The following is a 25,925-nucleotide window of genomic DNA, read 5'->3' as shown; positions in this document are numbered from 1 at the left end:
ATTAAGGTCTATGTTGGTTGGCCACGACGGGTCGACGGAGATCATAGAGTTAATATGTCTATGGCGGGGTGCGTGCGAATATGAATAGTTAGAGTAGAGTTGATTTTGTTATCTTCGTAGATAAGCATTATTATCAGTGGAGTTAAAACAACCTACCTATTTTTTTGGGGGTTAAAGAGTTAACTACAGAGTTGAGTTTTCGAACGCACCCACGGGGAACTACGTGCATCGTGCCGAGCGGCGAGCTCATAGATAAATGATAATATAAGAGCTCCGGTCCACCAATAGATAATAAAAACATGGGTCCACTGGACCAATGGGAACGGTCGGCCGGCAGCGTTTCACCTGTTCTGCCGTTCTACTGCGTCCTAACCATGGCGATTAACATTGAAATAACAATATCACGAATTATGATCCCAACCGTTTTTCTATTATTATTGTTCACCTCGCCACAGTTGCCGTGTGGGTGCGCGCGCAGATTCGAGACTCGCTCAATAATAATAATAATAATAATAAATGCAATATACAATACTATAATATAGTTGGCGGTGTGGGAGCGAGAGAGCGTTCGGTGCGTGCGTGCGCGTGTACTTTTCTGTTCGTTAATATTATTATTATTATTATTAATTCCCCAGTTCGGTAATCGGTATACGTTTTTTTTTTACTCGTTACTTGTTAGTTGTTTCGTACTTTCGTCAGTTAACAGTTTCTTCGTTCGGTCGTACTATTTTTTTGCTCCTCGTATCTTTCGTTTTTTTCGGCGCGGTCTCTGAAATGCTCGCATGACAATAATCCCCAATTACACCCCACGATGTCGGCAGCGAACGGAACCGGACAGAACATCCAGAACAACAATAACTGTGATCTCGAGGAGGAACTTGTGAAAACGCAAAGTGAGTGTACGCGCGTTAACGCGTTTCGATCGGTAGATCCCTTAAGACAATCGTCGTAATTACGGCAAATTGTGTTTATCTATTGTCGCAGTTCAAGTCTAATGCATTACAGTGTAGATAAGGTTGTCGGGAGACATAACCTAATGAATAGGTACTAAAAACTGTTCAGTTCTCTCTCACAACTGTCAAGCGAACATTAGGAGATGGACGTCAATTTGTTGTGACCAATCGCACGATAACAACTACTGACTGTTTATAATTAATTAACACTTCTTATTAATATTTTTGAATTTGTTTTTAAATGTTAATTTATTGTTATACATCGGCGATAGGTACATTGTTCTTTTAAGTTTCACTATTCATTAAAAAAAGAAAAACGGAAATGTATGAAATAAAAATTAAATTAAACGTTCAATCTATTTTGGTCGTATTCGTACCTTCGATAACTAGGCTAAGTTGAAGATACTATTCGTAGGTCATGTGTTAAACTGTATCCCCTCGTGTGATTGTTGGAAATTTGCCAATTTATATTTTTCCACTTGTCAAACAGAATGAAAAAACATGTGAGCTGGACACTCGGTGTTGCTTATTATTTATAGAATAGGTACATTTCATTTAAGTCTAAAGAGCTACTATTTTAGTGTCATACGAGGTGACATATGACATATAAATGACACATAAACAGAAGAAAATATTTCTTTTCAATGTATGTGTATTGTGTCCCAACTTAAATTAAAGGATACCCGGGAGATACCTTTACAGTTTTGTCATTAGCCATATTTAAAAGTATTACCTACATAGAAGTATAGAACATTTTTAATAAAAATTATCATTTAGTACTAAATGTGAATTAGAGCAAGTTAAAAACAAATTGTTTGTGTATGTGTAGGCCATAAAATGTCCCTATAGGTACCTACATAATAAACGTGTTTATAAAAATTATTATTTTTAGGCACCTACCAAAATAATTGTTTATTGTTTTTTTCATGTTTATTCTAGTGTGAAAAATTTGGCATGAATTGAGTTTTTTCTTAATATTTTAACCATCCATCCAACAAAAATAATAAATGATAATATATTTAAAAAAGAAAATTACCTAATTATCTAATTTGTACTTTCAGCTATCTATACAAAAATAGGAATCGGTAGGTATAGGTAAGAATTTATATTTTACCAAAGAGGTAATTTAGATTCTGGTGGGAAATCAATAACTATTAAATGTTTATTTACCTACAACCTACCTATTTTAAAAGGACTAGGCAAATAAAATACAATATACAACAATTTGAATAATTTGTCTTTTATATTAGGTAGGTACCTACCTATGCTGATATAGAATAGTGTTTCGAGGTGTTATTTATTAGGTTTTAATTCTTTGAAAAAGAATAAATTATAGATGTAAATAAGAATGATTTGTATATCTTTAATTTATCATAAAATGTGCTATGAATTAATACTATTAGGTGCTTCATACCTACCTACCTACTTTAAAAAAAAAAAAACTACAAACATTTTGACAAAAATAATATAAGTATTGGTATTTGGCCATGAAATGTCAGGTTGAAACAACAATTATAGCCTCGGTAATAGCTGATTAACTTAGAAGTATTGTTCCTAATATTTTGTTTAATTTCAGTTTTCTAACACTTCTCGGGATACTGTGATACATTTTGCTGTAATCGCATTATTAATTTTCATATTATTTTTATACTTATTACTAGACATTAGGACATTTTTACTTTGTTAACTTTTAATAATAATAATAACGTTAATAATGTAGGTAATAATATGTAATTAGAAGCATGATATACTTCATGGTTGAAATTGCTTGGAATTTGATGTTGCTTATTCGATTATGAGTACTAATTGAGTAGGAATATATAATTAATAGTGATGAGCAACAATACCAAAAATTCAATACGTTATTGATATTGGGATAAATTTTCAACATCAATTTTGTATTATATTTCGGGAATTAGTTTTTTTTCTTAGCTTCAATTAGCTAAGTATAGCAAATTTTTGAATTAGTAATTATTAATTCAATATTTGTATTTATTTATTTATTTATATTGATTATTCATAAACAGAAATGATATTGATAGACAAAATTATGTTGTTGCCCGTCACTAATAATTATTAAGAGGACACCATAGTGCCACAACTGTATGTATTGTATCCGTCTTACAAAAGTGTACCTATGGCAAATTTACGTTCACAATACCATATTTTACTCTGTACATTTTAAAATTAGAGTGAATTGACCTGTTATAAAATTTAAAGGTAAGATTATTAAGAAGCAAGTTAAGACCTTTTTGAAAACGTAAATTTTTTGTATGTCTTAAAATTATCATAGGTAACTTAATTAAAAATAATAATATCAATAAAATCCTCCAAGAGCGCTTCTCTTGCTCTAGATAATAATCTTACCTTTTAATTTCATCATAATTAATGGGTTAATTCACTCTAGTTTTAAAAATAACAGTTAAATGGATTATAGTTACCGTAAAGTTTGCCATGTTGTAAGTTTGTAAAATGTAGACAACACATGTGGGTGTGGCGTCCTCTTAGTTAATTCACTTAATCATTATACATTGTATGGGTAAAAATACTTTTTGTAAATTGTAGGTATCTAATTACTATTAATAAAGTTGTAAGCATTTTTTTTTAATAAAGCTAATGATAATAGTAGGTATTAAATAGGTACATAGGTATTGTAGAATTAAAGTTAAAATATTGGTGTCTAAATTCCAAAAATTATGACTAGTAACTTTCTAGGAATTTCTTATCTGTAGTGGCAAAGTTTTAATTTTGCAATTATTATTTGTTAAGTTCTTTGTGTTTATAGAATGATTGCATTTTATTCAATATTTTATTTATTATTTTATCCTTGGAAATTATATCAACGATGTTTTATATGAATAAATTAAATTTTATCTTTTCTCCATTCTCGGGAAATAATATATCTAATACCTTATTACTTTTAAAAAGAGGAGATGGATTATTAAGGGTGTCTAAACGGGTGCATTTTTAGTACAAAAATATGTATTACTGAAAAAAACTCACAACCTGTAGAATTGTTGAATTGTTAGAATTTTTTTTTTTAAAGAAGAGCATTTTGCTGGTCGAATTAAAGCCTGATTACAAAAATTATAATTATAGAAGCTAAAATATGCATTTAAATAATGCACAACACAATATTTGTTATTTTCAATTACATTTTTCTAGCACTAATTAAAATAAAATGTAAATTCAAGCTTTGATCTGACTTGAAAAAAGTCAAGTCTAATCTTTTAAATAAAAAAATCTTGACTATTCTACAGTGAAAGTTTTTTCCAATAAAACACTATCTTGTACCAAAAACGCAGTTTGCTAAAATGTTAAATTTTTTCACATGCATCAATCAGAGAAATATAAACTCAATAAAGTTTACAAAAAAATTCTAAAACCAATTGGTGCATTCCTTTTTTTGCTCAATATTTATTACTTAACATACAAATGTTGACAGGGAAAGAATTATTGCATAGGTACACATCAAATACATATCACATTTAGGTACCCCTATCTATTTGCCTACCTGAATAAAAAATATAGATAAATAGTTTTTTGTAAAAATAGGTTCTAAGTAGGTATTTTATAAAATGTGTGTAAGTAAGTACCTCCTAGGTTATTAAAAAACAATTTATTTTTTAAGAATATCTACTGATGCAATGAATTCATATTAATATACTATATATATATAATATTTAGGGAATTCTATAACTTATTCATACCCAGTTTCTTTGAAAAATAGAGATCCACAAATGTGTTAAGTTAATTATGTTCTGGTATAATTAATAATTAGTTTAATTGTAATTTAATGAAGATATATTGGTAAACATAGTCACTAAATAAATATTTACCATGCTTATGCTGAGTTGCACATTAAATAAATTGATTAATTTAATGTACCAATCATGTCTAAATGGGGCACATTAGCTCACTATTGATTTATTAAATGTTTAGAGATTGTTTTGCTTCCCGGCATGAGAAAATCATAATAATGAATCCTTACATACCTATTTTAATTGTTGGTGTGCAAATAAAAAAAAATACAGTAATTTAATTAGGTATGTTATTTTCTTTCATCACTAAAATAAACAAATCTGTTGATTTATAAAATAATGAATATTACTGTTCCAGTCTACTGATAAAATTGTTTTGTGATTAGCATGTATATACATTACAACTTAGATGTACCTAGTTGTCAAGCAATTTTCTTTTGATACAGATCTTATTACTTTTTTCTTTAAAAATGGTCTTTACAAAGGCCTAAACAACTTGGTTGTATGTGTAAATGTGTTACTTTAAAAAAAAATTTTTATTCAAGTAGGTATTTATTTATTTTATCAGAAGAATGGATAACAAAATGTTTAATCTTGTTGAAGGTAAGTAATTTTGATATAGGTTATGGGTATTCAATTATTTATTTTTTTTTTGATATGAAACTTGGAAATTTATTGTTTAACTGAGATTTTGATTTTATAATGGTTTTATGAGTTACAAGCATATTATTAAAATAGGTCATTGGTGTATTGAACCCATAACTAATTGAGACTAATATTTATTGGAGCCTCTGTATAAGTGATATTAATTTAAATAGTATAAGTATATATAATATTAAATCAAATATTGTGTAGGCAAATAAACTACTTGAAAACTAAGTCTCTACTGATATTGTTACATTTTAAAGATTATTTCAAGGTATGAAGCCAATTGAAAAATGTACTCAGCTTTGTAGTGTATTTACTGCAATAAGTATACTCCGTGTAAAAGTAGAATATGCCAGTTCTGCGCACTTTTTTCCCCTTCCTGGTCACTACCTATGTCACTTCCTAGATTATGTGGGAGATGTACGTCGCTGGATAGCAATAGGTCGCCGGTAGATTCTACTTTGAGACAGAGTATAGGTTGGTACTTTCTTAAAAGGTATACACATTTACATACCTAACAATTATCAAATTGGACTATACTAAAATTATAGTTTTCAATACAAAACAATTTTTTCAAAATATTAACACTAATTTTAAGCTATTTATAAGGCATATGGGATGTTTTGTTTCAAAACATCTTTTTAGATTCTATCTAAAAGCTTGAAAATATAATATAAAATCCCACTTAAGTTGATTTTATATCAATTTAAAAATATAAAAAAAATTGTGAATACAATTTATTTTATAAATTCAAATTTTATTGGTAGGGTAAAATTTCCTGAAAAAATTAACAAAAATAAAATGTCCTACTCCATCAAATACTACCCAATTACCCAATTGCCAAAAAACAATTAAAATAATATACTTTTCAAGATTGATATTATTTTAATTATATTTATGCAATTGTTGATATGCAAATACTCAAGTATCTATTGATAATTTTTGTTTTTGATTTTAATTTTAAATAATAATACCTACTAATATGTCTTATATTTTATTATTTTAACTTATAAATTAAATTATAACAATTATTTTACTTATTAAATATTATAACGTAATTATTAAAAAAATGTTGCTTATTACTTATTGAAAAAACATAAACATAGTTAATATTAAAAAAAAAAAGTATTCAGACATTTTTTTATAGTACCAGTTATTTGTTTGAAAAACTAATCAATGTTATATGATAAATTATAACATTTTTCTGTCCCGAGTTGAGTAGGAAAAATATCAGAAATTATTGAATAAATTGTTTTAAGATAATACAATATTTAATAGGGTAGATAAATTCTATAATAAGTAAACGAGATGATGACTTATATAAAATATAAGTGATCTCTTAGTATTATTTTTTAATAATAGTGTAATCAATGGATCTAATGTTTTTATAATAGGTTTTTAAAAACATAGTGTTTATTATCCAATGAGTATTATTATATTGCAGAATAGTGTTCATTACACTATAATACTTACTTACTACTCATTATACAATTATAATTATTGTCATTTAAATATTAATTACCATATTTTATTTCAATATCAAAAAAATGCAATGTACTTTAAAGTTTTTGACGGTATAATTTTGAAGTTCTGTATAGTTGGAATATTATATTATTATATATTATTATTATTATCAGTAAAGATAATAAAACTAAATAGTTTATTACCTCCCTCCAATAATTTTTGATTTGTAGTATCAATTCTGATTTAGATATTAAAAATAAAGGCATATGTAATTTGCACCAAAACAAAAATATCTATAGTGCGTCCAAGTTAAAATAATGACCAGATAACAGTCTAAAACCAGTTTGGTCGTATGTTAACTGATCATCATCTTAACTTGGTCGCTCTATATATATTTTCTGAAATTTATTATACCTCCATGGAATGCATTTTATTTTGATGTCATATCTAAATTTTTTTTGTTACATTTAATTCAAATTTAACATAATATAATATTTTAAAATAAAAATGAATCACTTCAATGTCACCAAATTCATTTCTACAAATAAAACTAAATTTTATTATCGTAATATTTTGATTTTATAATAGTTTAAATTTTTAATGATATATTAAGTTGTCATTGTATGTTATTGAATATGATTTTGTTATTGTATAATTCCGTTTTAGTTGTTGTTATGTAACGATTTTATGATTTTTTTCCGTTTTTTTTTTTTAAAAATGTTTTTAATTCTTAATAAATAGTTCATATTATATATTCAAGTTTAATGCGCTATGACTGATGTGAGCTCTGAAAATTTATGAGGTAACTTTCAATAATGGAAATTGAAAGTGTGGCACATATTATAATATATTATACCATTTTATTTTCTGTCAGGGTACAGATTACCAAAATTAATATTTAGGTGTGGTGCAAATCACAATATCATGTTGTTTTTTTATATTTTGGCGGGAATTACATACGTACTTAAGTGTACCTAATGGTGGCGCAAACACAAGTACTAAAATAAGTATACATTCTTATTTTTTAGAAAAATGTAATGCGCCACTGTTATAAGTCGTCTACCCACCTAAATCAAATGCAAGTAATACAAATAACATAAGGTTGATAAACAAATAAATTTGTTGAAGTTAAAATAATAAATTGTGATTTTATATTAGTTATTTTACAGTTTGATAATATAAAATTAAAACTTTTTTCAGGTGTTTCAAGTTTGGAATCCGAGTTGTCAAATTTTAATATTTATTTGGAAAAAATATATTCTTCTGATTCAGATGTATTATTAGCTATTAAGGTAAAATAGTTTTAGTTGTCTCACTTATATTTCCTTACGCTGTGTATTATAAATAAATAACAATACAATTTTTGTTTATAGAAATTAAATGTATCAATTAAATACTTAGAAAATCTATCAGATGTAAATTTATTGGAAAAAAATGATATCTTGGTCACCACCCTGTTTGAAGAACTTGCAGTCAAACGTCCATGTTTCAAGTATGCCAAATTAAAATATTATATTTTATTTGTCGTTTTAAATATATTCAAAAACAATTATTCATTCAACATTTCATTTAGAATTCTTGGGCGTCCAGCTTTGTTGGAATTGGCTGAAAGTCCTAATGGTTTACAGGGCATTAATCGCCATCGTTATTGCAATGCACTTGTTGGCGCCATTGTCAGTGTCACAGGGATTCAAAAGAGAGATGAAATGGTATTTGTAATAAGATTTATCAATGTAATCAAATAATTTATATTTTATATATTATTCAGGCACGTCTTCTGAGTTTGATCCGTTGGATGGGTGGTAGTTTTCGAGAAAGTATTAATTACAAAACTACTCATTTAGTGTCTGGTTATGCATGTAGTGCTAAATCCCAATATGCATATTTACATGAAATTCCAGTTATTGGATCTTCGTGGCTACATGCAGCGTGGGAGAGACGCGATGAAATGGAATTCAAAGCAATCAATTCATCATTTGTAAGTATTAAAATTTATCATAGCAAAACACTTTTTGATGAAATTTGTCTATACTTTTATGGAAAATGTCATAAATATCAAAATATTTAGTTTTCAGAACATAAGCTAAAACCATTCCATGGAGCCAAAATATGTTTTTCAGGGTTCACGGAAGAAGAACGATCACATATGGTTGACGTTTTGTTACAAAATGGAGGGACTCCTATAGAGGATGAAAATGATTCAGAATGCACTCATCTGGTAAATATTATTTGAATATTTTTATTTTGCATTGGGAAATTGTAATTTATGTACTTGTGTTGTATTAAACTGTTAAGACAACAAAATAATATACAGATTTAAATTACTTAAATTCTTTACAAATATTATGTCTACATTTATACCTCCTATTAACAATAGTAAACTTCAATGAGAGTAGACAGATTCTAAATTTTATGTAAAGCACAACTTAACTTTTATGATTTTGTCTTAAATGTTTGAATTTTTATTTATAATTTTGCTTTTGCTGTACACAAGACTACTAACCTTAATATTGTGCATAGACCACGTATATTATGAATACATGCAAATTAATGATGGGATTTACTAACAAATTTTTGCTTATTTATTTTTAGTTTTACAGGGCAAGGCTAATTTTTTTTTTAAACATGTTTGTGTGTTGGTGTAATGTTTTTTCTGTTTGCATGTCAGGTTACAAAGGAAGGTTCTAGTCCTTTAGGCGATCGAGATCCAAATACAGCACCGTGTTTACGAGGTGTTTTGGCTCCTAAAAATCTAATTCAAGCATTTGATAAAGAGGATTCAAGTCCTAATACTCGAAATGGGGGGTTAAAAAGATCACTGAGTGTGGTAGATGGTGGAAATGTGTCTCATGAAACCAAGAAGATTCGCCTTCAATTTTTAGACATGGATTGCGATGAGTTTTTGTTTAAACATCCTAATCCTATGTCAGCACGTTTGGATCAAACCGATCAAACTTTGGTACATATTTTTGACATTTATTAAAAGAATATTAAAAATTAAGTACATTTGTATACAAGTATAAACTAAATGAAAAATGTATTAAGTAAAATAGTAATATTTTCTTTGATATTTATAATTTAACTAAAAAAAATTAAACCTTACCTTATCTATAATCATAAATTCATAATTAATGGGTTTAAATTGAATACGATTTGTTTGTTATACATCTTGATTGAATATTGCCTAGTTTGTTTCTATAATAAGCTTAAAATATTTATGGTTCTGCTCTCTTTATATTATAACTAAACTAATATTAATTTATCATAATGTCTGAAGACACCTCAATTTTTTTATATATGGAACAAAACCTAATAATATTTTGTAATGGTATATTTTTCTGGTATTAAACAAGTAACACATAAACAGTAAATAATAATATATTATGTAACTAAAGATTGGAAAATCGACCAGATAGATACATAATAAAATAATAAATAAGTGTTTTTTAGAAATGAAACTTATTTATATTCATTTTTTATTTGTTTAAATTAATTAACTAACAATATTTGGATATTTGGATTTCCTAAGTTCTATAAGCAGCTAATAATTATAAATTTTAAATATACACGCATGATGCACAAAATAAAATGATTGATCTTTATCTGATACAATTTGGTTAAAGTTGCACTTCTGGTAAGAAAAAAACGATTATAACTAATTTGACTATATAAGCCAGTACTGATAAATCATTAGCAACTAAAAACAATATCTGTTGATCCTATTGATTCAAAAATGACCGATGGATCCTATGAACTAACTTCATCCATAATAACTACTTTTTATTTTATCTTGATATCTAAATTATTTATGGTTAAAAATACTTGATAATTCTTCTACAATCATGAAAACTACGATTATCTTATGTTTTGTTATTTGTAATTTGAATGTTTATAATGAATAATGAATAATGAGTAGTTAAGTGGCCACTAGTCATGCAATTGTGTAATGTAACGTTGAAATGTCCAATAAAAATTAAATTGATATTTTTGAATGTACTTAAACCTTAAAAAGGTGATATTGGGAAAGAATTTAAATATGTCTGGTTCTATTTTTTTTATCCTTTCAATATTTAAAAATACAATACAATTTAAAAAAAAAAAAATATAAAAATTAAAACTTATTGAATATTCTCTATTAATTGATTGTTAATTTATTTTTATGATTTGACGCTGGAAAAAAAAAAGACATAATGAACAGTATTTCATACATTTATTCTAAACATATTATGACATTGTGTATAAATATTAAATTATATTAATTTACTAAATTTTTATTTTATTTCCCTTGGTTTTCAAATTGCAAATATTTGAATTACTACAATTGGATTCATAGCTCTGTTTATTACTAACATAATATATAAGCTTAACATTGCATCGCTATCATAAATGCTTAATTTTTATATCATTAACATTATTTATAATTTTTAGCTAGCTATTAACCACAATGTTAACTATACATTTTAAGTATTAATTAACTATAGTCATATATTTAATTTGTGTATTATATATAATATATGGCACATTAAATATTTGGTATTTGCTATTAGCTATTTAATGGAAAATCACATAAGATGATTTCCTTCAAGAATTGGTTAAAACACAATTCACTTAGGTAACTTACAATCTCAACCAAAATTTATCTCCAGATAAAAATTAGGCCGCTTTTTCATATTTATTAGATATGATATTATTGATGGTTTTCATGTTTATTTCTATGGATTGATACTTTACAAATTTAGTTTATATTAATTCAGTTTAACACAAAATTAAAATTAATTCTTTCTGAATAGATGTATATTATATGACATACACAAATTAACATTTTATGTAGTTTTTCATTAAAACATTTTTATTTGCTAACCGTTTTTCTTTTAATATTTTGTAAATATCTGATATCTGATATTATAATTGAGAAACAAATTGTGTTTTTCACAATTATTATTATTAAAAATCATTCTATAAAATCCTGTAAATCGTTAACACTTGTTTGCATATGCCTATCATTAAGACAGCGGTGTCCCTAGCCTATTTATTAAATCAATAATTACTATAGGCGTATTTTTAAAAGTTTGGGGGAACTTAAATCCATTTTTCTGAATTGAATTTTTTAGGTTATTGGTTTTTTCTACCCAAAACGGTAAATTTGAATTATGATCATTATTATTTTTTTTGACAATAAAAATTGTTATTGGGGCCAAAGACGGAAGGCGCATCATTAACATAAATGTATACAAATTTAAAAAAATAATAAAAATGTTTTAAATTACATTTATTTAAACAATTATGAAAATTCAAATTTTGTTAAAAATAATACCTAATAACAGAGATATATTGTATGTTGTATCCATAACAAAGTTGTCTTTAAAAATCATTAATTCTGTATAAAATATTTATGGTTGAAAATTTGAAATGCGTGTGTGTATTTGAGTTCATTGTAGGAGGCAAAAAGAGAACATTTTGTTAGTTCAATTTTGAGATAAAAGTTTAAAAAAACTTCAAATATTAAAGATAAATAAAAAATATAAAAACTTAATTATTTTTAAAAGTATTTAACTTTATTTTGTTCTATAATTAATAAATAAAAAAAAAAAACGTTCTCCAATAATAATAAAATCTATTTTTGATAGTCAGCATATTCAATGTGTTATTTATAACATTTTATTTATTTTAGGTTGTTAATGAATCTTCATTAGATTCGATTCCTCCTGTCAAGAAAAATAATGCTGAAATTCTGAAAGAAGCATGGTTCTGGACATCTGTGCAATATCAGAGTTGCGCCTTAACAAAAGAATATTTAGTAACCAATGTAAGAACTAATTTTAATATTTCTCAATATGTAATTTGTTTTATACTTATGCAACTTCAATTGGTTTAGTTAAATGTGACCAACACACCTACCTCTGCTCGTGTAATGTCATCTACGTTGACACTAAGTTCTTCTTCTCGTGCACGCAAAAGAAAAAGGCATTTAGACCGTTTGGGTTCTTTGCTAAGGCCTAGTCCAACACCTGTAGCAACTATTGGAGAAACATCACCAACCAATAGTTCAGGGCCGTCAAAACGACGGTCATCAGCTGCCAACACCCTTGACGGCCTAAGGTTGTCGTGTGGATCATTTTTAAATTTCACAAACAGCCCAGATCATCCATCACCTTTTAAACTCCCAAAAGGTTAGTGTTTTGTAATGATAATATTATAATAACAGTGTGTTTGAATTTAGATTGAATGTATCTTTTCCAGATCCAGATATAGTTATAAAAGATAAACCATTTAGTCCACGATATCAAGTTTTCTCTGAATTATTACAGACTGAGATTAACTATGTGGGAGTGTTAAAGACAATAATTACTGTGAGAACTTTTTCTTAATTCATAATTCATAATATATATATATATTTTTTCAATTTTCATTGTACCACAGTTATTTTCTATCCTTCATTCACCTAATTATTCAGTTTTTATTTTTTTCATAGGTGTACAAAGAACCATTAGAAGAAATGATAGACAAAGAAGACTGTTTGCTTAATAATACTGAAATTAAAATTATTTTTGGAAATGTTTTACCTATTTATCAAGTGCATCAAGAAATGTTAGAAGAGCTCAAATGCCTTGCTACATCATGGCAAGAAGATAGTAGTATAGGCAGTGTTTTTCTCAAATATGTAATACCACACATTTGACACTGGATTTTGCAATCAAAATACATTTTTTAATATTTTAATTATGTTGTAGTCCAGTGAATTAGTGAAAGCTTATCCACCGTTTGTGAATTTTTTTGAAAAAACAAGAGAGATGTTATTGCAGTGTGATCAAACAAAACCTCGTTTTCATGCTTTCCTCAAGGTCGGTCAGACAAGACCCGAATGTTGTCGACAGAGTCTACAAGAACTTCTCATTCGACCTGTGCAACGCTTACCCAGCGTTAGCCTCTTGTTAAATGGTGAGTCATGTGGAATGGTTCAAATTGTTTGTTATAACTAGAGCGTGGATCTTTAGGTTTTTACATATTTTTATTGGCTTTATGCAGCTTAACGAGGATGAAAAATGTGAACGATTTATCCATCATAGAGTTTGTAGGAAAACATTTATTTTGCATATTCTAGAATATTTTGGACATAATAGAATATTTAGCCTATTTGTCATATTTTCGAATATATTCAATTATTGTTCATAAAAAAGCATATTTTATTATTTTCTCGAGTTGTGATTTTTCTAAGAAAAAAAAAATTTGATTAAAGAATGTTAAAAATAAAAAAATTGAATTATCCACTTGGTTTTAATTAAATTGGTAATGTTGGTCATACTCAGTCCGCGATTGTACCATAGATTATCGTATTTGACAACTGATAACGTGGTGAGAACGATTTTATAATAAATAAATAAATAAATATAATAATTTATCTTTTACTAAAGAATGGTGCATACCAGGGCTTAATTTTTTTTTTGGGAGGGGGGCAAAAGTTCAAAGTACAAAAATTGGCTAAACATAGTGCAAAACAAAGGGAAACACATTGGGTGGGACAAATGCCCCCCTTTGCCCCCTCTGGATCTGATACTGGTGCATACAAGTTGTTCATTATTTTTATTTAACTATTTTGTTTTTTATATATAATTTTATTATATTTATATTCCTGTGTATAAACTATTTAAAATTTTTTGTATTTAAATAATTTACCTGTTTTTACCAAAGGAATGGCCCATAACAGTTATTTATTGTTTTAATTAAACTATTTAAGAAAAAAAAAAATCATATTATTTGCATATTTACAAATTAGGAATATTTAGAGAATATTTTAAGGTTTTTTTAGAGCATATTATCTGCATATTTTAAACTTTTAAGAACTTAAAAATCCGTTTTTTAGTTTTAACCTAGAGCATTAGAACCTCGCACTTAAGTTCAATAATTAAATATTTTTATAGACATATTGAAACATTCTGACAAGAATAACCCTGATCACCAAGCTCTTGTATCAGCCCTAGCCAGTATACGAGAAGTAATGACTCATATAAATGAAGACAAAAGAAAGACTGAAGGTCAAGTTGTACTTTTTGATATATTTAATGATATCGATAATTGTCCTGTGAGTATACCATTTATTACATTTTTATGAATCTTTGATTTGTGTATAATTGTGTTTTTTATTACTTCAATACTAAGAATGCGTACTTTAACAACTGTCATATTTTGTTTTTAGCCTCATTTAGTTTCTTCACATCGAAGTTTTATCACAAAATGTGATGTAGTTGAGCTAAGTGATAACCTTAGTGGTCGTGGGGATCATCTAACAATATTTGTTTTTTCAGACGTTGTTGAAGTAAGAATTATATATTAATTCTGCATAGAGTAAATAAAAATGTAATATGATGATTTTTGTTCCATAGGTTTGTAAAAAAAGAAAATCTTTTAATGGAAAAAGTCCAAAAGAACTAAATTCGGGTTCACATAAATTAAATGGCGGTGCCAAATCATATAAACATATCAAATTGATGCCGTTAAATATAATTAAACAAGTTATAGATATTAAAGAGACTGAAGGTAAATAAACTCCTATATAATATATGTTATAATGAAAAACTGCTACTTTTTAGTGATTGATTGTCATTCAATCTTTATGTATATATTATAATATGTAACTGCCCCATGCGGATGATTATTATCATTTATGCCCCCACACAAGTCATCTCAGTGGGGCCCAGTATTCATATATATATTAAATTAAATTAAATAAATAAATTTAAGAGAATGCAACATCCACACTAGTTTTAATATCAGAAAATACCTTAGACCTATTGCCAAATAATATAAAGGTCACACAATTGTCTTTATTCTGTTGAATATTTTTTTTGTGATTCAATTTATAGCAAGTTATAATCTTGTGAAATATAAAAATTTAAAACATTTTATAACTCACTTTAAAATTAAAATTGTCAAAATAACACCTCAATAAAATATATCATTAAAATTTAAGACAGAGTGACCAAATGGTTATTATCTTGTTGTATATTTAAAAAAGATAGGTACTCATGTAGTATGCTACCCATCGGTGAATTGATTGCTATCGGAAAATGTGACATATCAGTCATATTCTGATATATATTTTTTATATTTTTATTTTATTTCATACACTATTATAATGTATGAAAAAAAGCCACGAAAAAAAAAAATCAAAAAAAATTAAAGGATTAAATTATTTTAAATGTTGATCATAGTTAGTCATTAACTCATAATATTAAAGTTTAAGAAAAAAAATCTAATTTATTTATTTAAAAATGTCAGTTATATTAATTTTTGTCTATTATATTATTAATTCTACAATAATAGCTATAGTATTATAATATAGTAATGAATGTATTGATTTTACAATTATGTTTTTTTTTAAATTTTAAATTTTTTTTGTTTTGTTCAAACCTATTATAATAAATTGGTAAATATCCTCCAAAACAACGATACAAATAGTACCTATATGATATAAATTATAATAATCATTGACATGTATAACAACTAGATAGCTGTCTCCTTCTTATCATCGTAATCGACCCCGCCATTTACAAAACAGGCAATGTTAACAAAATAATATTATCACAGTGTATATGTATATGAATAAATGTAAACATTTCCTTTAATGTCATTGATATTAATATGAATAATAATAATAATAAAATGCTATTATTATGCTAATGATAATTTTGAATTAATTAATTTATACAAAAAATGTATAAGATATGAAGAAAAGGCTCTTTATTCAATGTATTGATTAAATTATTCTTATTCCAGACTGTCGTAATACATTTTCGTTAATGATTATTGACAATCATGACTTTAAAGAACGATTGTATACGTTTACTATGACTGGTAGTAATAGCATTGCTAATTATAAAAATATATTCTTAAAAAATATATCGCAACAAGTGGCCAACACCGTGTGTTCTGTGAGTATGCGAGTGGTTTGGAGAGAAACGTTGAAAGAAATTTATTCAATATTTGTTTTATTAAATTTAGGGCAATATATTAGTATCATTGGATTCTCAGCAATTGGACATCGATACAAGTGAAATTACTACTGGTACTCTTGGGAAAGCTTTCAAGTAAAATATTATTAGGAATAATAAATGTTGATTGTATGAAATTGATATTAATATGTATAATATTAACAATTTCGTTTGTTTTACAGATTTGCAAGCAGAACACGCATTAAAGTTGGACGAGCATTGAGCTTTAATAAAACTCCCAGCAAGTTAAAACGAGCAGTGTCTACAATGATGAGTCCTGTTCTTAGCTTGACTAACAATGGAGGGCTGGGTACGCACGCCCTAACACCGTCCACACAATTAGCCAATATGCACTTAGCATCGTGCACCAATTTAAATGTGAGCCCATTAAAAGAGCATAACAGTAGACATAGTTGTTCACTAACGAAAGTCAAGAAACATGTCAAACGCAATTCTAAATTGCGAATGTCTAGTTAAATTTTCAGTCGGCGATCATTTGGAGAAGATAACATGTGTAGTCTTTTGCTTTATAAAAAATTTAATTAAAAATCTTACCTTATTGGATCTCAATAAAATAAATAAGGTACTTGACAATTCGCTTTACTTGTTGAACCAGCTTACTGTGTCGATTAACCTGCAATGTCCATATATGTCGTAAAGACCTTTTATGGTTGAATGTATGCATGTATGTCGTGTTATAGAACTTTTATTATTTAGTCATTACCATATTATGTTCTGATAAATTAGCATGGGCTATATCCAATTTTTAATACTGTACAACATAATCTTGTACATTTTTTTAATTTTGGTAAGGCTTTGTTAATGTTGCTTTTTCTTTTAAAAATATAATTGTTTATGTTATACAAACAGAATTAAATGTTACTATATTACTGTAGTCCCCCCCCCCCCCCCCCCCACGAAGACCAAATTTTGTACACAATACAACATGTATATAATAATACAAAAATAATATGTGTATACTGAATGTCTACTAAAAATTGTACACCTTCCCCCTTGAAAAAATCCTAGATACGCTACTGTACAGGAAGGATGTATTTAAATCTAATGTATGTTATATCAGGCATTATTTAAATTTATAATTTTTGAACAGAAATATTTTATTTGTAATTATTTATTTATTCATCGAAATAATCTATTTAAACAACAAAACAAATTATATCAATTGTTATAAACTATCAACAATTACTAAAAAATACTAATTTTATTATTTTCAGTGGTTGAGTTGGTTATTATTTATATTATAAAGCTTCTAAATTACTATTGCAAATCATGAAATATAGTTTTTGGGACACCATATCAGATTAATTAGTTTTAGAATAATATTAACATCAGGTTAATTTGTTTTAAAATAATATTAAAATTAATGACTCATTTTTAATAATTATAAATTCTGGTAAACCGTTTCCTATTTTGTATATGTTCATTTTTGGCTTTTATTGAATTTCATATATTGCAGTTAATGCATATTTTTATTTAATTTTTATGTTCACACATTTTTCTTTGGTTTTATCATTTTAAACATTTTTATGTATAGTACAATTTACATGAATGTTCGTTTTGCTTAAACTTTTGCATCATTTTTGCATCATCAGTAATGTGTTTTTACTCTCAATTTATTTATAAAATACAAAATAAGATTGATTTGATAATCATATAATAATGTTAAACAATAACATAAATATAGTATCAATTACTCTCATATTGGTAAAATATTATCAGAGTAACTATAATATTTTACAATATTCCTAAGTACTGAATTTGGTAATTTCTAATTTTAGGAAATGTCATCAGATGACCATACGTTTCCATCGCCACCAATGTCAGTTCAGCCAAGCAGAAAAAATAAAACGTCGATGTTAAGTCTATCGTCGGCGCCCAGGTAGCGTCCAACAGCCTATCGATACCTGGTAAACACTTTTCGAAACTCGAAAAATTTTGTTTCGATTTTAAGCCATCAGTATCGATAGCTATATTATATTATTATAATAATTATGTTTTAAAACTCAATTTTAAATTTTTTTAAATTAATTATTTTATTATTACCTTTTTTGTTAGTATTTAAGATTTGTATAATTATGTTGTTTTCAACTTTTCCCAAGACATTCTTGCCCCAAAATTTTCTTATCCTATACTTCATTGTCAACAATCGTTCATTTCAAAAATTCCATTTCTACAAAATTAAATGTTTACCATACATGTTTACTTGGTTTTATACTGAGTATATTAAAGTTACCATGGTATATACTTTTGTAGTCTTAATTTATACATTAACATAAATTATATGTTAACAATTTTATTTTTTAAATCATGGAACAATTAAACATAACATTTAAAACGGTGCTCAAATATTTGATCATAAACTACCTTAAGCTCAAACAAAATTTTTTTATGTATACTATGTATGTGTTAGGAATTATATATTTTTTATATATTTTTAAATTTATTGTGTAAGTGTAAATATGACGATTCAGTTTTGTGATTTATTAGAAAAATGTATGAATCAAAATTAAAATAACTTGACGTATGAATTACATTTTATGTGTAAATAATAATATAAATATTCAATATATTATTATGTAGAATTCAATTATTATATTATTGTTGAACCCTCCATTGTCTGACTTCCTTTATTAAAATCTCATATTTAAATTTAAAAAAAAAATGTTATATAATATTGTTAAATGGAAAATATTGGTTAATTTTTGTAAGTGCTTCTAAGGTTTTCAGAACGGAATGGGCCACTATGGTCAGCTATTGATAAGAAACATTTCAAATTGATATTTAATGAGTTATTAGTTGTATACATATGTTATGTAAATTTATGTACCTTCTGTATAAATAATAAATTGTTTGACACAAAAATACCCTGTACCGGACAGTACTTATTGTAGACATTCTGTTACAACGGAAAATCGAAAGTTAGGTTTTCAATTTATAAATGGTATAAACACATGTGTATCTAATTTGTTCAGGTATATAAATATATCCTGCATGCTCAAAGTGGCGTATACATACATTTTGTATAGGGGGGGGGGGGGGGGAGCAGAACAATTTTAACCTGCACATTAAAAGAATAAATAACAAAATATAGGTAATATATAATTAGGTTCAATAGCGTGTCTATAAATATTTAAATTTGAGTTTAAATAATTTAAGTACAAATTTAGTATTATTAGGTACCTACACTATATTCATAATATATTAGAATATTAAATGATTACATGGAAAATATAAGGATTCTAAATTTAAAGAGTGGCGAGAAAAAACAATTTTTGTAATAATTATTGTATTACAATATATTTATTGGTCTGTTAAACTTTTTTTTGGCCTACCTACCTGTGGTTGTTAGCATAGGTACCTACCTTCCAAAAAGTTGAAATGACGGCCCTGAATTAAAATTAGGTTAGGTGGTACACAGTTTATTTAATTTTTTTTTATGTTTCCTTGTAACGCACCAACTCTAAGAACACTATTTTATAATTTTTTTTTAAAAAGGTCTATGGGGGGATCTGACCTGGGGGTCATCCCCCTTGTATACGCCTCTTTATGCTTAAGATGTTTTTAGTACATATACCGCATACAATGTTTGAGAAAATATTATCAAATGTATATTTCGGTGTTGGTTGATTAAAAATCCAACTTGTATAACTAATAGTAAAACAATTAACCGCATTTATTATTGAAACAAAAAAATGTCAGATTCATATAATACGTCAAAGTTATAATAATTATTCATCGTTAGAATTTTAATTTAATGTTCGTTTACCGAGCCGTACTCTGAATTTGCTCGTCGATCTTACCCATATGTATTTAACTGTATTCCTATTGAATATCTTTCAACTGAAGTTTGTATTTCGTTATCACCGACGGGGTCGAAAAAAAATAGTTTACCAACAAGTATACTAAACGTCGTCGGTCGTAGTCAATAGTCATCTCTTCAGAGTTTAGCTTGTGTCAGAATTGTTCGTTCCGGTATCGATATGATGCCGCCGCCTTAGTGGCTTGACTCCTCCGTCACATTTCATCGCGAATTTCCATTCTAAAATCAATGCTTCTTTCGGTGTTATCTGAAACGAGAGCAAAAATATAATTTACACATTCACTCTGATCCGGTCCGGACCAAACCGGGCAGATGAGGTATATTGTCTTGTAGCTCATTGGCTATCGGTCAAAAAGTGATTTGAAAGAGTCCGAACTCATTTTTTACAGTCAGTGATAGACAAAAAGTCCGAAATTAGGTACCTACAAATTATCCAATTCACAATTTTGTTATACAATAATTATATTTGATTACTATTTCTTATACCTAAATAGCCTACAAATAACAATTCACAAATAGTATTGTTCCATATAAAAATTAAAAGTATGATGGGTAATAAATCTAAATCTAAATATAAGAATTTAAAATAACTACTTAATAAGTTATGTACATTATATATCTTGCGATCAAACATCACAGTATACGTATTTAAACATAATCATAGATTCCAAAATTATAATATAACTAGCTGACCCGGCAAACGTTGTTTTGCCATATAAATTATTTCTAGGGAATTTGTAGTGTAGAAAAAAATAACCAACTTATTGTAAGTGTATATAGGTAGATCAATTACCCGGCGTTGCCCGGAAACAAATTCGTGACAAATGAAATAAAGCCATGTATTACCATTTACCTTCTTAAATACATAATTATCGATAAGACATAAGGTTAGGATACTAAACTTAAAAAAACTACGTTTTTTGAAAAGTAATTTTTATTATTTTGGAAAAATACTACATAACTACCGATTAACCAATATTTCTTTATAAACTATATTATTAGTTTTTTCACCAGGGGCATAAATGTATAAGTTTTTTTCTGAGCTTACACGGGAGCAGGCAACATAAAATTGTCCGTGAGTGAAGCATGGATCGCTGTTGTAAATTCCTGCAACTTTCATTGTCTGTCCTTGTGCCTTATTAATTGACATAGCAAAACAAAGTTTAACTGGAAATTGGACACGTTTAAATTCGAAGGGGTACTCGTTTGTTATCATTGGTATTCTTGGGATATATACCATTTGACCACTCGCTGAGCCGGTAAGAATTTCAGCTTCAATAAGGTTAATGTATCATCTCGAGCTCTTAATACAATATCTCTCTTTAAAAATTCTTGGCCGACAATTAATATGGCTACTTCATCAGTTTGAGGAGTATTATATCGACCACGATGCTCTGCTTGTGGTTTTCTGTCGGCCCTAATAACAATCTTAAATTCATCTAGATTGGACGGCATCAAATCGAGTGCACTCTTAAAACTACGAATGTACGAATTTTTTCTATGCAACATATATTGCAAATCATATAATATTTGTTTATCTGTATTGGGAGCAATAGACAAACGCCTTTTCACTACATTCTCTGAGTCACCCATAAAATATATCTGTAAAAACTTTGGTTCTTCAGTACCAGTGGGTAATAAAGAACCAGCCAAATGATAGACTTGACCTTGAACTTTAAATGTTGGCATGAAATTTCCATGTCTAATTTCTGTTGCACCAAACGATGTCATTTGAAAAGCCGAATTATAAACACGTATCGTGTCAAAAAAATGTTTTGAATTATTGTGAGAAAAATTTAAGAGACTTTAATGGTTCAGGTGGATCAGCAATGTCTTCCAAAACAACTTTTCCTCCTGAACAACAAAAACCTGCAGGCTCTTTGGAACATTTCAATGCACTGCAATAATTACATTTTAAATTCATATTTCCAATGATAACGTGAGAATTATTTTTATAATCTATTAATTTATCATAAGTAAATGCCGACATTTCACGGCGACGCCATGGAACTTGTGGTTCATCTAAATTTTCGTTGTTATTAATATTGTTTTCATTAAAAAAAAAAAAAACACTATTGGTAACAGATATATTATTTATATTATCATCATTATTATCGCTGTTAATATTGCAGTTATCTGGCGAGCCATTGTTATTTTGACTTAATCTAAGTAAACGTTGACGTTTTATTATATTCGATGAACGACCTAAATTAATTTTCCTTTTCATTGTGATAAATTTTAATAATTAAAAGAAACGAATAAAAATTTAAAAATTATAGAAATTAAATTAAATTAAAAGTAAGTTATTATTAGTAATTTACTTATTATTAGTACTGTTTACTATTTAAATGCAGGCATCTTGAATATTCGACAAGTCATCGATAGTCGATGCACAAACATTAAGCAGCGTTCCGACTTTTACGAAGCTTCTCTTAAAATGTCGGTCGGTCCGTCCTTCGTTCACTATAATGCGGTGAATTTCTATAGAATATGCGAGAAATTGCGTTTTTTTTTGTATTAACATAGATTATATTATTTTATATATTTAATCTATGGTATTGATTTAAGTTATAATATAATAATTAAATAATTATAATATTATAGTTTTCCATTAGCAACGAATAACGATATTATGAACTATCACGTCGCGCAACGGTGATATGGAAGGGGAAGTTTGGGCGGCCACGTCTAGCCGCCGTCCGTTGCCGTACCGCGAACCTCACCCACCCAGTCTACGTAACTGGTCATTATTTATGATAATTGATAACTCTTTTGTTTTTAAAGTTAGAGAATCGATCAAAAGCCTTAAACCTTCTCCGCAATGAGCTTTTCAATTTAAAAAAAAAACCATAACGATCGGTTCAGTAGTTTCCGAGAACATATCACTCAAAGGTTTTCATTTTCACATTTATATATTAGATTAGATATATTATTATTACCACGGACTAAGATATTCTGATTTTAGTATCATTAAAATAATAAAATGTATATTATATTATTATTATAAAATTATTTAATGGATCTAAACGCATACCACTGGGCTATATATATATAGTAGGTAAATGTTGGTAAATAATTTCATTTATTTCTTGAAAAATACGGGTCGGGGCCTCGGAGGCGATCGCCTCCTAGCCGCCTGGGCCAGGTCGACACTGCTTAGGTAACAGTTGACATTGAGAGTTACTAAAATGGATGAACATTTATCCGAAATTATCTTCCTATTTATAATCCTCGTCTCTCTTTAAATTACATCGATGAGATAATTAATATAAACCTATATATACGACTATATATATTATAGGTACATTACACAGTAAATTGTAATTTATAATTGCAGTATAAGGACAAAATAATCAAATAGATACAATATTGAATATTGCATAAGCATAAGTATTAGAAAATTATATCATATATTATATTTGAATTTTAGTTTTATAGGTACGAATTTATGGGTTGCTGCTAAACCTTCCAACACTCGTACAATCCATACCTTTCAGTCAATATGCCTTCGCCTAGTTTCATCTGCCCCCTTGTACTTAACCAATAACAATCTCCACAAAAATCTTAAAGTCCAAAATCTTTACCAAATCTTCAAATTTTAACATATTACACCAGATTTCACAATAAACTTCAACAACACACCAATCCACAAATCCACTAATCTCTAAATTATCAACGAACACACTCCCCGATAACCCACGCCGTAGACTTAAAAGACAATGGTGTAGAGATCTGGTTCTTTTGTAGGCGAGCAGAATAAGTGCTGGATGTATTGCTACAAGGTAACACCTTTCAAATTTTAAAAAATATCATTGTTTAACTGTCACTTTATAGGGTGTTATTACTGGGTATCCTCCCTAATCTCATGATTTCATGTTAACCTTTTTTTATCTGTCACTTATCAAACCTACTCATTGTACAAAAAAAAAAAATGTATGGGTTGTAGATTTTTTTCAATATATTAAAAAAAAGATATAAATTGAATAATTTGTATTTTTTTATTTTTGGACTGAAAAAATTGAATCCGGAAATATTTTCAAATCGAACTTTTTGTTCTGTTTTCCAGCGCGGTAAACTCTAATATTTTGCATTTTACAGAACTTTACCAATGTTAATGTATTACAATTATTCCAAACAACGGACTTAGATGCGTATGGTATATTATATGAAATATGAACAACTATCTCATATCTGTTTCTACATACAATGAGGGCCGAGGGGTGTGTGTGTGGGGTTTGGGGGCTTATAAAATAATGTTTTTTTAGAAAAAACTTAAAAATATTATATATTATAAAGTCTTCCGCCACAAAGGTACCTACTTAAATGCGGCTTTGCATTACCTTACCTCTTCTTCGATGGCCACTTTCCGGATGTTCCACAAAAACTCCAATATGGAAAACATAAACGCAATTAAACATCCGAGAACCAGTACCACAAAAACGCCACCGATTTTCGTAAAGCCGAGTTCGTCGCTTTCGTCTTCTTCCTAAATTGAGAAAATAAAAAATTATGAATCGTTGGTAGAATTGGTTTTCATAGAATTTTATTATTTTTTTTTTTTGTTTAACCGGCAGCAACATAGGCCATTGGTGGTTTTTCAACTGTGGGGGAGGGTACTGTAAGTTGGGTTAACACATGTGTTTAGTTTTGGCAGAATTTCGAATTGGGCACCCGTAGGTTTCTGACAGTTGCCTGCCCAGAGAGAGGAGCCCCAGGGTCGAGATTCGAACCGACGCTGTAGTCCGCTCGGTCACTCCGTCTCCCAATTCATAGAATATAGTTAAACTAACATGCAAGATGTATTAATTTCATTTTTAATCTATAAAATAATATTATTATTTTAATCATTATTGGACAGTTAAAATTAAAATAATCAGGTTTTATCATTGGTTATAAATATTTATAAAAAATTATTATATATAATTAAGACAAAAAAATAATTAAAATAAAAAACAATTTTGTTTAAAAAATAAATATATTTTTGATTATAAAATAAATTGCAAAATATCGTGATTTTGACTCATAAAAAATTATTGTGAATTTATGTTCAAATTTAAAGACGAACAATGTAAAATGTTAAGCTTAACTATAATGTAGACATGTAGTTTTTGTTACGCTTGCCATTTTCCTATAATAGTAAATTTTATCTGACAATCTATATATTGTATATATATTTATACTAAAGACAAAATTCTTTTAAAATATTTTGAATCTTTTTGAGTTATTTATAGTCGATTGAAATTTTAAATTTCTTTTCTATAAATATCAA

General features: G+C 27.5%; 2 protein-coding genes across 4 annotated transcripts in view; one reads left to right on the top strand and one right to left on the bottom strand.

The window, feature by feature from the left end:
• Positions 1 to 434: 434 nt before the first annotated feature.
• Positions 435 to 19,642, top strand: LOC132948522 (protein ECT2-like). Of its 3 annotated transcripts, none has more exons than XR_009665030.1 (19): positions 435 to 893; positions 8,027 to 8,118; positions 8,200 to 8,318; positions 8,400 to 8,535; positions 8,595 to 8,804; positions 8,895 to 9,044; positions 9,495 to 9,785; positions 12,498 to 12,632; positions 12,702 to 12,996; positions 13,067 to 13,176; positions 13,299 to 13,487; positions 13,558 to 13,765; positions 14,746 to 14,906; positions 15,021 to 15,140; positions 15,208 to 15,361; positions 16,601 to 16,755; positions 16,826 to 16,911; positions 16,998 to 17,398; positions 18,615 to 19,642. XR_009665030.1 is itself a non-coding variant. In XM_061019027.1 (19 exons), exons 1-19 carry the CDS (start codon positions 812 to 814, stop codon positions 18,717 to 18,719), a joined length of 2,994 nt encoding a protein of 997 aa, XP_060875010.1. In that variant the 5' UTR covers positions 438 to 811; the 3' UTR covers positions 18,720 to 19,640. The 3 variants fall into 3 exon arrangements, 2 of the variants coding, with proteins under 2 accessions (XP_060875010.1, XP_060875011.1); XM_061019027.1 differs by having other exon boundaries at positions 438 to 893; positions 16,998 to 17,193; positions 18,615 to 19,640; XM_061019028.1 differs by lacking the exon at positions 9,495 to 9,785 and having other exon boundaries at positions 442 to 893; positions 16,998 to 17,193; positions 18,615 to 19,638.
• An 843-nt stretch (positions 19,643 to 20,485) lies between these two features.
• The window catches only part of LOC132949110 (uncharacterized), a 39,481-nt gene continuing 34,041 nt past the window's right edge, over positions 20,486 to 25,925 (bottom strand). Inside the window, exons 33-34 of the mRNA XM_061019892.1 lie at positions 25,002 to 25,142; positions 20,486 to 20,903 (exon numbers count right to left, since the gene is read on the bottom strand). Coding sequence (XP_060875875.1) covers positions 20,781 to 20,903; positions 25,002 to 25,142 — 264 coding nt within the window. The 3' untranslated portion in view covers positions 20,486 to 20,780. The remainder of the gene's footprint in view (positions 20,904 to 25,001; positions 25,143 to 25,925) is intronic.

This window comes from Metopolophium dirhodum, chromosome 7, assembly GCF_019925205.1.
Source record: "Metopolophium dirhodum isolate CAU chromosome 7, ASM1992520v1, whole genome shotgun sequence".
Lineage (NCBI taxonomy): Eukaryota > Metazoa > Arthropoda > Insecta > Hemiptera > Aphididae > Metopolophium > Metopolophium dirhodum.
The sequence above is the reverse complement of the archived record's forward strand: the minus strand, read 5'-3'. Positions and strand labels throughout refer to the sequence as shown.